The sequence below is a fragment of the Tiliqua scincoides genome, chromosome 3 (genome assembly GCF_035046505.1).
Source record: "Tiliqua scincoides isolate rTilSci1 chromosome 3, rTilSci1.hap2, whole genome shotgun sequence".
In the NCBI taxonomy this organism is placed as follows: Eukaryota; Metazoa; Chordata; class Lepidosauria; order Squamata; family Scincidae; genus Tiliqua; species Tiliqua scincoides.
Window position 1 is genome coordinate 162,361,194 of NC_089823.1, and position 14,047 is coordinate 162,375,240.

Consider the following 14,047-nt stretch of genomic DNA (forward strand, 5'->3'; position numbering starts at 1 on the left):
TACAACTAAATATTTGTTTCCTAAACTTCTTAAAAAAGGTTTTCCTTTGTATTAATATTTTAATAATAATAATAATAATAATAATAATAATAATAATAATATTTAATATTTACCCTGCTAAATACAGCTCCTAAATTTGTGTAGCAGCTACTAAATTTTTTGGCCCCAATTGAAGAAACTGAATGGCAAAACAAAGTGGAGGAATCTTTCAATCAGCTATTTTGTGTTCCCTTGTCTTGGCAGAAAGTGAAGAAGAGGATGCTCTGCCACTTGATATGATGGACGAAGATGATCTGAAGTTAATGGAGGACCTGGCTCAAAAGGCATCGTTTGTTACAAGAGACCTGTCTTCCAGGTAGGTGTTGACAAAGCAGAGAGATATCTTTCAGCAGCTGCTTGTTTAGCTTATTCAGCTTTTATCCTAATAAAATTGTGTGTTGGTCTCTCCATGTCACATCTCAAATTCTAAGATGAAGGTTTGGGCTGAAGAGGAATTACTGGGCTGGGGCACCTTCCTTATGAGGAAAGGCTACGGCGTTTGGGCCTCTTCAGCTTAGAAAAGAGACGCCTGAGGGGGGACATGATTGAGTCATACAAAATTATGCATGGGAAGGATAAAGTGGATAGAGAGATGCTCTTTACGCTCTCGCATAACACCAGAACCAGGGGACATCCACTAAAATTGAGTGTTGGGAGGGTTAGGACAGACAAAAGAAAATATTTCTTTACTCAGCGTGTGGTCGGTCTGTGGAACTCCTTGCTGTAGGATGTGGTGACGACATCTGGCCTGGATGCCTTTAAAAGGAGATTGGACAAGTTTCTGGAGGAAAAATCCATTATGGGTTACAAGCCATGATGTGTATGTGCAACCTCCTGATTTTAGAAATGGGCTATGTCAGAATGCCATTGTAAGGAAGGGCACCAGGATGAGGTCTCTTGTTATCAGGTGTGCTCCTTGGGGCATTTGGTGGGCCGCTGTGAGATACAGGAAGCTGGACTAGAGGGGCCTATGGCCTGATCCAGTGGGGCTGTTCTTATGTCCTTTCTGGTCAAGTTAGTATGGCTTTCCCCTAATACCGTCTTGAGTCATGTTGGGCAATATCTCCATTCAATAAGGGGGAAAGGGTTGGTGTTTTTTAAAGAAGTGAGTGCAGCACCCACCCTCAGTGCTGCAGAGGGTGGGAGCACAGGCTTCAAAGGAAATATGGAAAGGGAGTAGAAGTTTCAAATTAGTGCTGCATTCACAAAGGTCCAGGAAGGTGTGAGTGTACTTTGCAGTGAGTGCAGGCATCTGTGTGCTAGTGGAACCTCTTTAACAATAATAATAATAATAATAAAACTTTATTTTTATCCCGCCCTTCTCCCCAAAGGGACCCAGGGCGGCTGGGTGGACTGCAATAGTTGGACTTGCTAGGGAAAGAATTTCAGGAAAATTTCAGTGGAAACATTTTGGTAAGTGCGATCTGGGTAGTTCAGTGACAGCTGCAATTGACGGCACTGGTAAACTGTAGCACCGTGGAATGCTAGCAGTGGCCTGCCCTTTTAATGTTTTAAAAGCCTAGCAGAGGAATTCTGGGCAGTGAACAAAATTAGAAATATGTTTTCAGTTAATCAACTCAATATTTTTTTTATGTAAGAGTTATAAAATTGCCCATATGTGAATGTGATATATTGATGAGTCTCACTCTGTAGTGAACCGGTCCATGCCAAGAAACGTAAAAATGAAAGTGTGATTGAGAAATATGAGAAGATACCAAGGCGCATGCAGGCTGAGCCTGCAAAGGAACTGATTCATCTGCTTCCCATTAAGGACAAATGTGGAATTATTCCACAGACTATGGAAAAACCAGGTGAGGCACAATTGGGATAGCCAAACAAGCTGTCATTTTGTTAAAGACCTGGAGCTGTTAGTGATGATAAATTTCTAAAGATCTGTCTGTGTCTTTCACAGTTGTCAAGGCTGAAGAAGACGAGAAAGAGGAAGATATTGAAGAAGAAACGGAGGTGGCACAAGGTGATACAGACTCCCTTCTCCATAATTTGGGGCAGTTAAGACATTAATTGAATTTTCATTCATGTAGTGTTTCTCTTGGGACATTCTAGTGCAAATTACTTAAGTTGTCTAGAGCACATTTTGAGGTTTGTGGTATTCTGTGAATTTCCAGTTAAGATGTAAAATAAATTTAATTTTGTTAAAGCAATGAATTGTTAAATTGTTTTATAGATGTTACATTTGGGAAAGCAAACTAAATCTGAAAAAAATCTTACCAAGCAGCTCCCAAAGTACAGCAGAATCCCAAACCAGTATTTAGAAGCTTCTGCTGAATACAATTGAATGGAGAACAAAAAAACCCAACCAGCTGAGAAAAACTCTTCAAATACTAGTTTAGAACAAGCGTTTGACAAAGAATTGGTGGAAGAACTAAGCAAAGGGTTGTCAATTATCTTTCAAATGGCCACCATTCCCAGTTTCCATGGGAGCACTTCCTACCCCACACACTCAGTTAAAAATGTTATCCATTAAACTAACTTAGTTTTCTTTCCATTAGCAGCCCTTGAAGAACCCTTACCTGTTCTCACTGCTGAAGAATTGTTAGTTTACAGGAAAAAGAAGCTGCAGGAGAAAAAGATACAAATAGCTGCCTTAGCATCTACCATCCTGTCGGATCCAGAAAATAATGTATGTGGCATTAAATCTGTTCTGAAACTGGCTAGCTTAAAAAAAGCAAACTTAACGTGTGCATTCACACCAAATGGACAGCCCAAAGTAGGAGGCGTGTCTTATTTACAGTAGGAAGTAGGAATATTGGAGTGTCTGATGTGGCTGGCTTGGGATGGTGAAGGTTGATAAAAGCTTATGTGCTGCTGTCCGTACTGTTGTGTATCTTAGATCAGCACTTCTCAAAATCTGCTTCTAGGAGCATTGGAGCTCCTTGAAATCCCTTCAGGAATTTCATAAACATACCATAAGTGCCACCATCTGTCCACTGACTGGTTTGCTGATCTGTCCCTCCCACCTCTCTTGTTCGTGGTTCTCATTCCCCCCTCCCCCGTTCTAGCTCTTTGCTGGTATTCAGTGTTGGGCTTGGCACTGTGCCATTCCATGTATGTGCCAGCACTGTAGGGCTCCTTCAGACTCCACGTATGTGTCAGTGGAACTCCTCGAGACACCTTTTAGGAGTGTAAAGGGCTCCGGAGACCAAAAAGTTTGAGGATTGCTTTAGACTATAATCACTTAGGCTTTGTTTCTAATAATAATAATAATAATAATAATACAGGTATTTATATACCGCCTTTCTTGGTCTTTATTCAAGACTTTATTCAAGGCGGTTTACATAGGCAGGCTTATTTAAATCCCCATAGGGATTTTTACAAATGAAAGAAGGTTCTTTCTTTCAAGAACCACAACAGTCCAGATGTTTCACTCTGATCTGGTTTCACATTCTGGCCTCCATCCTCCCACGCTCAGAGCAGATGGAATAGCTTGGCTTCAGCGTGTCAGCTGCTTCAAGGTCGCACGGTGCCCGTGGCCTCGAACTGGCGACCTTGTGGATGTTATCTTCAGGCAAATGGAGGCTCTACCCTCTAGACCAGACCTCCTGCCCTTAATTTGTAAATGTTTATTAGCTTTAGATCTGTTTACAGTTTTACTAGCAGATGTTCACCCAGAGGTTTGGGTTGAGGTGCCAGCAATATGCTGTTGATGCTCAGCTCTACCTCTTGCTTTCCATCTGATACTTTTGGGTGGTGGAAGTTCTGAACCTGTGTCCGAGCTCAGTGTGGGCTAATAAGCTGAAATGGAATCCAGGCAAGATGGAGATGTTGCTTTTTAGTAGGCGAGCCAGTTATTGGGTGTTCAGCCTGCTTTGAAGGAGCTAGTCCCTGAACTATCAGGTTCACAGTTTGGGAGTGTTCATTGGTCCAATCTTTTTCCTTGCTGATCAGATGGTGATTGTGACAAGGAGTGCTTTGTGAAGCTTTTACTGGTGTGTCAACTGTGTCCTTTTTTGAGAGATAAATCATATATCTTAGTCACAGCTGGATTGAACTTTTGCAAAGTGTTTTACATGGGGCTATGCTTGAAAAATATCTGAAAACTTCAGTTGGTGCAAAGTTGTGTAATGAGCCCATGCATGGGAGCATGCAATTCCCATTTCACATCATCTTTATTGGCTGCCAGTATTGTTTCTGGACTCAATTCAAGTTGTTGAGTATAAACTTTGAAAGAACAGACTGGGACTGCAATATTTTTAAGGTCTGTCTCTACATATGAATTTGCCTGTCCATTTCACTCAACATCAATAGTGTTGCTTTACATTCCCCTACTTCTGAAGCTTGATTTGGGAGGGACGTATGACAATCTTCTTGATTGCGGCTCTCAGACTCTGGAACTCTCTTCCCCTGGAGGCCCATTTGGCCTGCCTTACTGCTTTATTTTCATTGACTTGTAAAGACTTTTCTACTCAGGCCAGTATTTGGTTAAGTAATATCCTTATATGTAGTGCTTGCATCCCCATGTTTCCTTAGTTGATTTCGCTTAGCTTTTTAGTTGTTGAATTTAAGAGTTTTGTGTGTGGTTGGTGGCATGTTTATGATTTTTTGTTGTATTTGTATATTTTTTTAACCCATTGTGAGTTGCCTTAGGGTCTCTTTAAAGAGTGAAAGTCAGGGTAAATATTTCTAGAATGAATGTATGTTTAATGTCTAGACGCTAGAACTTGCTTTTCCATTTCATAAATAGAATTTCCCCCCAATTTTTTTGTTGTCTTGTTGGAGAAGTATAAAATAGTTGCAGCTATTTGAATACTTCTTGATTTTTGATAATACATAATCCTTGATTTTGATTGACTGTGGGTTCTGTATATGTGTTCTCCAAAGGTGGTAGACAACTTACTCACTTTTACTTGTAATAGTAGTTCATGTCTGTACTTTGTTTGGTTTATTTTATCTTCACCAGTGTGTATTTCATGCACATGTATGTTATCCTTGAACAGATAAAGAAGCTGAAAGAGTTGCGTGCATTGTTGACAGAACAGGACCCCAATGTGGCTGTGATTGTGCGGAAGCTAGTGATGATTTCTCTAATGGAAATATTCAAGGATATTACCCCATCTTATAAAATCAGACCTTTAACTGAAAAAGAGAAAAATACAAAGGTGAGAGTAACAGTAATGTAAAATGCAACTTTAATATTGGCTTTCTGAATGGGAAAATTCAGGCTCATTTTTTAATGAAGGAAACAACTGAAATTATTTAATGTTTCTAAAATAATTTTTGTTTTGTTTGGAACTCTTTGAAAACCGGTAATTTTTTCAGTTTTGTTGTATAAAGTTAGTATTTGTGTTAGTATAACAATAAAAATAGAACCACCTTGTCAAAACTGTTGCATGTTTCATACATTCCCCAAGGGCTTTCAACAAGGTGGAGGTGAGATGAATTCTAGCTTTGTGTTGCATTAGAGAGTGCTTTCATGAAAACTGTAAAATTATGGGGGTCATTCCTGTATGTTTACATGAGTTTGCAGAGATCTTTTCAATGTTTAGATCAGTTTTTAAAGATGTAATTTTGGGATTGTTCCAGCTGAGAGAAAAGGTGTGTCTTAGTGGACATCATATACACGATTACCTTCTAGTTTGTACAAGTTGGTTTTCTTGCACTATAAAGACCGCTTATAGTGCAAAGGGTAATGTCTTCTAAGATTTCAGATACCTTGCCATAAATCCTCCTTATGACAAATGTGAAGTATCTTCCCAACATCTTTCTTTGTCCGCAGGTTAGAAAAGAAACCCAGAAATTAAGAGAATTTGAGGAAGGCCTGGTGAGCCAGTACAAGTTTTACTTAGAAAATCTGGAACAATCTGTGAAAGGTACAGTATTGGCAGAGGATGGAAAGAAACGGCATACTCTTGTTTTACTTACAGAAATGCAGTAATGGAAATGGCTTGTGTTTGTCAGTGTGTGGGAGATGTCTTGTTGGAGCCAGTGAACAATCAGCAGGCATCATATATTTATGCAGAATGTGTGTGTGTGTGTGTGTGTGTGTGTGTGTGTGTGTGTGTGTGTGTGTGTGTGTGTGTGTACACACACACACACACACACCTTTGTTCTTCTAGACAGGTTTGAGTTTAACAGCCTTTCAACTCTGCTTTTGTGATTTATTTATTTTTAAGATTCTGTGACTTACAGTTCAGATTGCATTAATAACAGATAAAAGACATAAGACTAGACATTGCAAGAATGACACATTTGTTTTCTCAGAAAGTGAGTACAGTGATGCCTCGCAAGACGAAATTAATTCGTTCCGCGAGTTGTTTCGTATTGCGAAAATTTCGTCTTGCAAAGTGCGGTTTCCCATAGGAATGCATTGAAATTTAATTAATGCATTCCTATGGGCAAAAAAAGTCAGAACAAAGTCAAATTTGGTTTACAAAGTGTTTATTAAGTGCTCTTTAAAGGCATACATACTGTACAGAGGATTTCAAAAATTTCAAGCACAAAACTTCAACTTTTTAAACATCACAGAAAAACATTTAAAAATCAGCAAACATTTTGCTTCGCAAAAATTTGTCTTGCAAAGCACGGCCATAGAAAAATTCATCTTGCGAGTCACCAAAAAAATCGCAAAACGCTTTCGTCTTGCAAGTTTTTCGTTGCGTGAGGCATTCGTCTTGCGAGGCATCACTGTAGTAGTATTAGAGACTTTTCTGTATTGACATGTTCTGATAAGTCTTCCAAATTACATGATCTACTTCTTGAATAGGGGTTTTCTTCCCATCTCACTGGAATTTTAGTAAAAAAATTAAATTAACATAATTTTATGCGTATTACATTTCAGATATCCTATCAGATTTCAGTGAATGGGCAGCTTTGTTTTGTTTTCTGTGACTTGCATTTCCTGATCTTTAAGAGAATTTCTCTGCAACAGAGGAGTCATCTTTTTTGGTTAGGCTGTTTCCATGTATTTTCCCAATTTCTGTTTTATCTGTCTCTGGTCTGCTACATCTTATTTTATTCCTGCTTAAGCCGTTGATTATATTTATTGGTGGCAAATAAGGCTATATGTGGTAGGTTCTACTTTGGGATATCTGGTGATCTGAAATACCCCTGCTACTTCCTCCAAATTCATTTATTTAATCACATCTCTAAACCGCCCTTCCTCCAAAGGAGCTCAGGGCAGTGTACATGGTTCTTTCCCTCCTTTTGTCTTCACAACAATCCTGTGAGGTAGGTGAGACTGAGAGAAAGTGTCAACCTGGATGTTTCGTGACTGGGCAGGGATTTGAACCTGGATGTGCCAGGTCTAATTCCAACATTCAACTCACTACACGATGTAGTCAGCCTTGGCTAAAGTCCTTAAGTTTTTTTTTGGTGAGGGAGCATGGAAGAGATACTGTCCTTCCTCTGACGTTTCCCAGAAGAACGTAAAATTGCAATGAAATCAAAGGCAACTTTTGCATGCCAGGCTCAAATCAATTGTTGTATTACTGGGATAGATAAATCTCATGACAAAGCATGTTGACTGGAAGGTGCATGGGATTTAAAAAGGCTCTCTTGCATTAACAAGCATTTCACGAAGGATTTATTTGGACAAAATGGCATCCTTGATGTCAATTGAAAATACATGGTCTCCTGTCTACTCTGTGCTTCAGTGTCATTTTACAGTAGTCTGAATTTACTGTCTTATTCTTTTTTTATAATTAGTATTTAGATAATATTCCTGCAATCCAGTGTCTTTGGTAGGGTGGTGAATAATCTTGGAAATAGTCTTGTAAAGATAGTCTTGGAGTATTCAGAATTAAATGGAGCTAAATAAAGCAGGTGTTTGCCCACATTAAGTTGCCCTCTCAGTCATTCAGACCAAGGCAAATCCCAGACCACAGGGCAGGGTTTGGAAAAAGCCCCCTGCCCAGCAAGTGGTGCTTATCATTCCACCATGGTGCAGCTTCATTTCCAACCTGATCACTGCACAGGGAGGGATACTCCGGGTTGTTGTGTCCGTCCAGACAACCTGTCGCTCAGTTTGCTGGGACGCTGGGCAATAGACGCGACTGCTCAGAGTGTCCTGTGCAGCAATCAGGTTGGAAATGAAGCAGCGCCATGGCAGAACATTAAGCAGAACGGATAGGGCTCTTCCCAGACTCAGCTGTCTCCAGTTTGGAGACCACTGACTTGACATTTTTGGTTTATCAGAAAGGAAAGGAACTGATAAGGAACCAAGGAGTATTGAAAAGGATTTGATATATGTCTGTGTTAATTAAGGGTGCAATCCTATCCTGCACTGGAACAGGCAAGCCAGGAGGTAGCACAAGTCTGAGGTGAGCGGAGCGGCTTGAAGCCGTTATGTTAGGTAAGCTTAGGCTGCAGTCCTAACCACACTTTCCTGAGAGTAAGCCCCATTGAACAAATAGAACTTACTTCTGAGTAGACCTGGTTAGAATTGTGCCCTTAGTTAGGTAAAGTTAGGTAAACCACCCTTCTGTGTTGTTCCTCTGAAAGAAAATATGCAGTTAATAGTTTGTTTCAGAAACATGAGAGCCTGAAAGGGAAAAAAAATTGGACTCTGTGCAATGTTTCACTTAGATTGGAAGCAAAGGAAGCTGAAGAAAAGCAACGTGATTTCATTAAAGGCATATAAAGGCCTTGCGGAAATTGCGGTGAAGTGCTTGTGTGAGCTGCTGGTGGCCTTGCCTCACTTCAACTTCCACAACAACATAATTGTCCTGATTGTACCTCTCATGAATGATGCTTCCAAACGGGTAAGTCTCCCATCTTGACTGTGAGTCCCATGCTTCATTTTTATATTGAGTGGTTTGAAAGCTGGGCCAGTATGAATTGTCAGTGAAGAAAGCAAATTCCATGCTGTGTAGGTCTTAAGGAAAGGGATTGAGAATAAGACTGCTAATATTATGCCGCCTTGTATAATCTATTTGTGGCCACGTCTGGAGTAGTGCTCTAGTCATCACACTTCAAACAGCATACTGTAGAGCTGGAAAAGGTGTGCAAGGCAGCAACCAAAATAATTAGAGGGCTGAAACACTTTCCTTATGAAGTAGGGCTGTAGTGTTTGAAGCTTTTTAGCTTGGCAGGAAGGCAATGGGGGGCATGATTGAGACCTATACAATTATCCATGGTGTGGGGGATGAGAAGTTTTTCCTTCTCTCTCACAATACTAGAATCAGGGGATATCCAGTGAAACTGATTGGAAGGAGATTTAGAAAGAACAAAAGGAGGTACATCTTCACCCAGGACATAATTAGTCTGTGGAATTCACTGTCACAAGGTGTGGTGATGGCCACTAGATTGGATGGCTTTAAAAGAGGATTGGACAAATTCATGTAGGTCCGTCAGTAGCTACTAGTCATGATAGCTATGTGCTGCCTTTCAATCCAAAGGCCTTTAAATACTAGTTGTAGGGGACTGAAGGTGGAAGAGTAGTATGCCTTTTACTGCTTGTTAATTTGGCTTCCCAGAGGTAGCTGGTGGGTCACTATGGGAAACAGAATGCTAGATTAGATGGGCCTCTGGTCTAATCCAACAGGCCTTTTCTTAAGTAATCTGATCATGTCCTGTTCCAGGGTGGACGCAGCTCACTTATTGACAAGTTAGAAATGTACATTTATGGCATACTACCTGTCAGAGTAAGCTGTGTTTATTGAATAAACATTGAATAAACTGCATAAACACGAATGTAGTAAAAATCAAGAGCCCTAACCCAAACAATATTAAATTCCCAGATTTCTGAGATGTGCTGTGTTGCAGTTGAGAGCCTCTTCAAACAAGATAAGCTTGGTTTTGCCTCACTTGGTGTGGTGAAAGTAATTTCTGGTCTTGTGAAAAGTCGGAATTATGATGTTAGACCTGAGGTAAGTTTTGGGTTTTGGTGGTTGTTGTTGTTAAGAGTATTTATATACTGCTTTTCACCAAAAATGTTCACAAAGCGGTTTTATTGGAAAAAATCAATAACACCATGTCCCAAAATGGCTCACAGTCTAAAAAGATGCAGAAGAACACCAGCAAATGGCCACTAGAAAAGACACTGTGCTGGGCTGAAAAGGGACAGTTACTCTTCCCCTGCTAAATACAAGAGGAGCACCACTTGAAAAAAGTGTCTCTTTGCCCAGTTAGTAGGGATTGTTGTGTTTGGATCCCCTGAGATGGGTCAAGTAATAAAATTGGACTTTAAATGTTTATTGTTCCTTTTGAAGTGCGCTCATAAGCAGAAGCACTCATAAGCAAAACAAACATAAACGACACTGTTCAAATTCTTCATGAGTTATTGCCAAGGAGCAGCTTACACTTTCGACTGGGAAAGAGAGATGGTCTCAGGTGGTTGCTTTGAGAATGGATTCATAGCTCAGTGGTTATGTACTCAATCCCTGGCATTTCCAGATAAAGCTGTGAAAAACCACTCTTTGTAAATCTGTCGAACCACTGCCCATCAGTGAAGCCAGTCCTGAGCTAAATAGACCAATAGTCTGGTGTCCTGTGTTCAGGTGTTTTTGCAGACTGGAACAAGATTTATGTCTTATGGGAGATAAATGCTTCTGTGTTCTCTTAGGTGTTAATGACACTCCTTCACCTAAGGATTAAGGAAGTAGAAGTCAAAAAAGATGCAGAAGACATTGCACCAAAGAAGAAATTCATGTCCTATAAAGACAAGAGGAAGAATCTGTCAAGGATGCAGCGAAAGGTATTTTTTGGTGGTACACTGAGCAAACTTAACTGAAGTGCAATTAAAATGCAAATGGGACTTTTCTGTTTATATTCATCAGGATCCCAAAAAACTATGCAGCTAATTCCAATTCCGATGATACTTTGGGTTTGTGTTTCTTCCAACAGTGCGTCCCATGGCAAATTCCTTTTCAAATTCAGGGGATTTATAGAAGTGTTATGTTGTGTAGTTGCACTGTGGGGCTGTGTTTATGTTCTGCCTTTTCCAGAAGATTAGAACCACTGAGCCTGCTCAAGCTCTTAGTTGTGCTTAAAGTACATCTGTGGGTTCTTTCCATCATGGCTCTCAGCTGCATCACAAATTTATTTCTGTCAGTGTATCTAGCTAGAAATACAGTTTCTGTTGGCAGCCCAGAAATACTGGGGTTCTTCACTTACTGGAGAGTAAATGCAATAGTAAGGAATAAATGCTGGGGGGAAGGCTTTCTGTGAATCAGCAGCTCGTTCCAATAGCCGACATAGCAAAACACACACCTGAGCATCCTTGTACTTTATTTTAAGGAACCTAGGGTTAATGATATCATGACTTACTGATCAGATGAGAGGAAACCATCAGATCACTCTATCCTACCCCTTTACTTAAGTCAGGTGAGTTTGGCTGCCCAGTTAGTGGGTATATGTCCATCTCAGTAGGAAGGTTGGCTAAGTGTTGTTGTCTCTGGAGAAACGGAGACATAGAGAAGGACCTATACAGCCATATGGCTGCTTAGGAATGCCCTTCCCAAACAAAGGATAAATACTACTGCAGGAGAATGTCCCAGCAGCCAGCACAGAAGCCTCTGGTGGGTTAGAGGTGTCCAAAACAATAGAGTATTTATCACACCAGTTCTGCTTTGGAGCATGAGCATAAATAATACTTGCTAGTTTGTGTGTGTGAAACTCTATAATGTGCCCAACAAGGAAGTAGCACTGATTCTGAGTGCTCAAGGAGAGGTGAGATTGTGCAATTCCATGGCATGTGTGTGCATATAAAATCTCCACCCCACTTTTCCCGTGCCGGAGCAAATGCCCAAGGCGGCTTACAAAGCTTCATAATAAAGTACAAAGTATCACAACCAGTTAAAACATCAAACAAGGCATTAAAACATTAATTTTAACATTACATATTGAAACATAAATCAGAACAGAGCAAAATCTAACAAGTATCATTGGACCAATGGGGAGCAGTCCAGGGAAGCTGTCAAGTCTCAGCTGTATTTCAGAGCCACAGAGGGCAAATTATAAAGCTTGAAAATAGTTTATTTACCTTTTTATAGTAATTGTGATACAAAAAGGTGGCCAGCCATCATATTTCTGTGAGTTATGCATATGTCAAAGAGCCACATGTGATCCGCGAGCCATGGTTTGGCCACCGTTGCTGTAAAATAGTGAATTAACTCTGTGGTTGAAATTTGGTGTCTCAATATTATTAATATTAACAGTATTTATATACAGCTTTTCAATAATATGGTCATATTTGTTGCTTTATAAAGCATTTGTGTACTTTCAGTGGAAGAAAGCAGAAGAAAAACTAGAAAGAGAGCTCTTGGAAGCAGACGCCTTAGAAAGTACAGAGAGAAAACTAAAACTGGTAACTTTCTCATGTATATATTGTGTTTTCTGTATTTTGTGTTAAGCACAGGTAAATTAAGACCCCATAAAAATGAATCTCTGTTCCAAATTCTTGCTTTGGGAGGGGGAGGCAGCGGGGGCAGGGGAAGCAATCCTGGGGATTGCGCCGCTCCGGGGGCTGCAGGGGCTTGGGTGCACTTATCCAAGCCTCCTGCAGCCCCCCCACTGGGGGGATCATGCTGCTGCCCCCTCCCTGACTCTAGGCTGCCCCTGCCCCTTAAGGGGGAGAGGCCAGGGCCCACAGGCTGGGGCGTCATAATGCCCCAGTCTGAAAAGCCCTGATTTAACCATATAGTGCCGATGGTATCTAACTATTTTACCCAATAATTCTGTAAGTCAGTTATTAAGAATTACAGGTGGAGCCTGTTTATCCACTGAATTTTCATCTGTGGATCTGGCTCATCAAAGGTCCCCTGGACCTGTGTGAACCAGATTTGGCCCCACCTGAGCCTTCTGGGAGAGACTGGAGCTCTGTGAAACTGGAAGTTTTGGGAGAAAACTGGAAGTGCCCTTCTAGGTCCTCTGGAGGCCTTTCTACGGCCTGTGGGGGCTGCATGTGGCCTCCAGGGGCCTCAAAACAGCACCAGATGTGGAGCAGGGGCTTCGGTCGCCTTCAGAGTCCTGTGGACCCCAAAATTCTTGTGATTTAATTTTACACAGAATTTGGTGTCCATGAGGGGTCCAGGAAAGAAACCCTCATGGTTAACGAGGGTTTACTTGTATTGAATTGCTAGGAAGTCTTAAAAGTGTGTTTAGACTATTTCAAAACTCAGTTGAGCATGACAGGCAAGCTGAATTAAAATGAAGCCAGAAATTCCATGGATGTTCATTTGTATGTGGCTTTTCCCTACAGCACACAGAAACCTTGAATATTGTATTTTTAACTTACTTCCGAATACTGAAGAAAGCACAGAAGTCGCCCCTTTTGCCTGCTGTGCTGGAAGGTCTTGCAAAGTAAGAATTTCAAAGCGGTTTTGCGATATAATTCTTCAGTTCTTCAATAATTCTATAAGTACAAAGATACTGAGGGCAGTTCACCGTAATGTGAATGTTATGTGTGTCTGTGTGAGCAACAATATTTTGTCTAAAATATTTTAACCTGCTTTCCCTTAAAAAAAAAAAAAAAAAAAGGATATTTGAAAAACAATTTTATTAAAAAAATGCCGTTATAAAATTTCACTTACTAAAAAGGGGAATGTGTTTGCATGGATACATGCATGCCTCTGTATCCTTTGCTAGTATGAGCCTCCAGGTTAATCCTGTTTTGCTTTCAAAATAAAGACTGGTAAGTGAAATCATACATGGAACTTTACTGTAGTGGCAAGCAGAGTGTATGCCCTAATTGAGATGATGAGCTAAACTGGAGTTTAAAGCAGGTTGAGTTTGGTTCATTGTTGCAGGCCTGGTTTTAGATGATTGTGAGTGAACCACAAGCTCTTCACTTTTGTTCTCAAGAAAAAGAGAGTATAATTGTCTGCTTTTACTTTTGACTGGCTCACAGCCTTAGGTCACCCACAAACTTGCAGTGCTGTTGTTTGCTGTAACTGTTAAAAAAAAACCCAGGATATTAAACTGTGATGTGCTTCTGTTTTCTTGGCTAATTGGAGTTTGAATAACCACAGCTCTGAGTTTATCAACCCAAAAATGTTAAATCAGCAGTGAAAAAAAAACATCTTCACCCTCTCACATGAGCTGAAGGATTGTA

At 40.4% G+C, this 14,047-nt stretch overlaps 1 protein-coding gene across 2 annotated transcripts in view; it reads left to right on the top strand.

Annotated features, from left to right (window-relative positions):
* The window catches only part of NOC3L (NOC3 like DNA replication regulator), a 31,037-nt gene that overhangs the window by 4,441 nt on the left and 12,549 nt on the right, over positions 1-14,047 (top strand). The window contains exons 3-13 of one of the 2 annotated variants that reach the window (XM_066620493.1): positions 244-355; positions 1,693-1,850; positions 1,952-2,014; positions 2,550-2,680; positions 4,995-5,156; positions 5,774-5,867; positions 8,581-8,756; positions 9,735-9,863; positions 10,559-10,690; positions 12,221-12,301; positions 13,196-13,296. In XM_066620493.1, coding sequence (XP_066476590.1) covers positions 244-355; positions 1,693-1,850; positions 1,952-2,014; positions 2,550-2,680; positions 4,995-5,156; positions 5,774-5,867; positions 8,581-8,756; positions 9,735-9,863; positions 10,559-10,690; positions 12,221-12,301; positions 13,196-13,296 — 1,339 coding nt within the window. The remainder of the gene's footprint in view (positions 1-243; positions 356-1,692; positions 1,851-1,951; positions 2,015-2,549; positions 2,681-4,994; positions 5,157-5,773; positions 5,868-8,580; positions 8,757-9,734; positions 9,864-10,558; positions 10,691-12,220; positions 12,302-13,195; positions 13,297-14,047) is intronic. The other variant, XM_066620494.1, reaches the window with a different exon arrangement.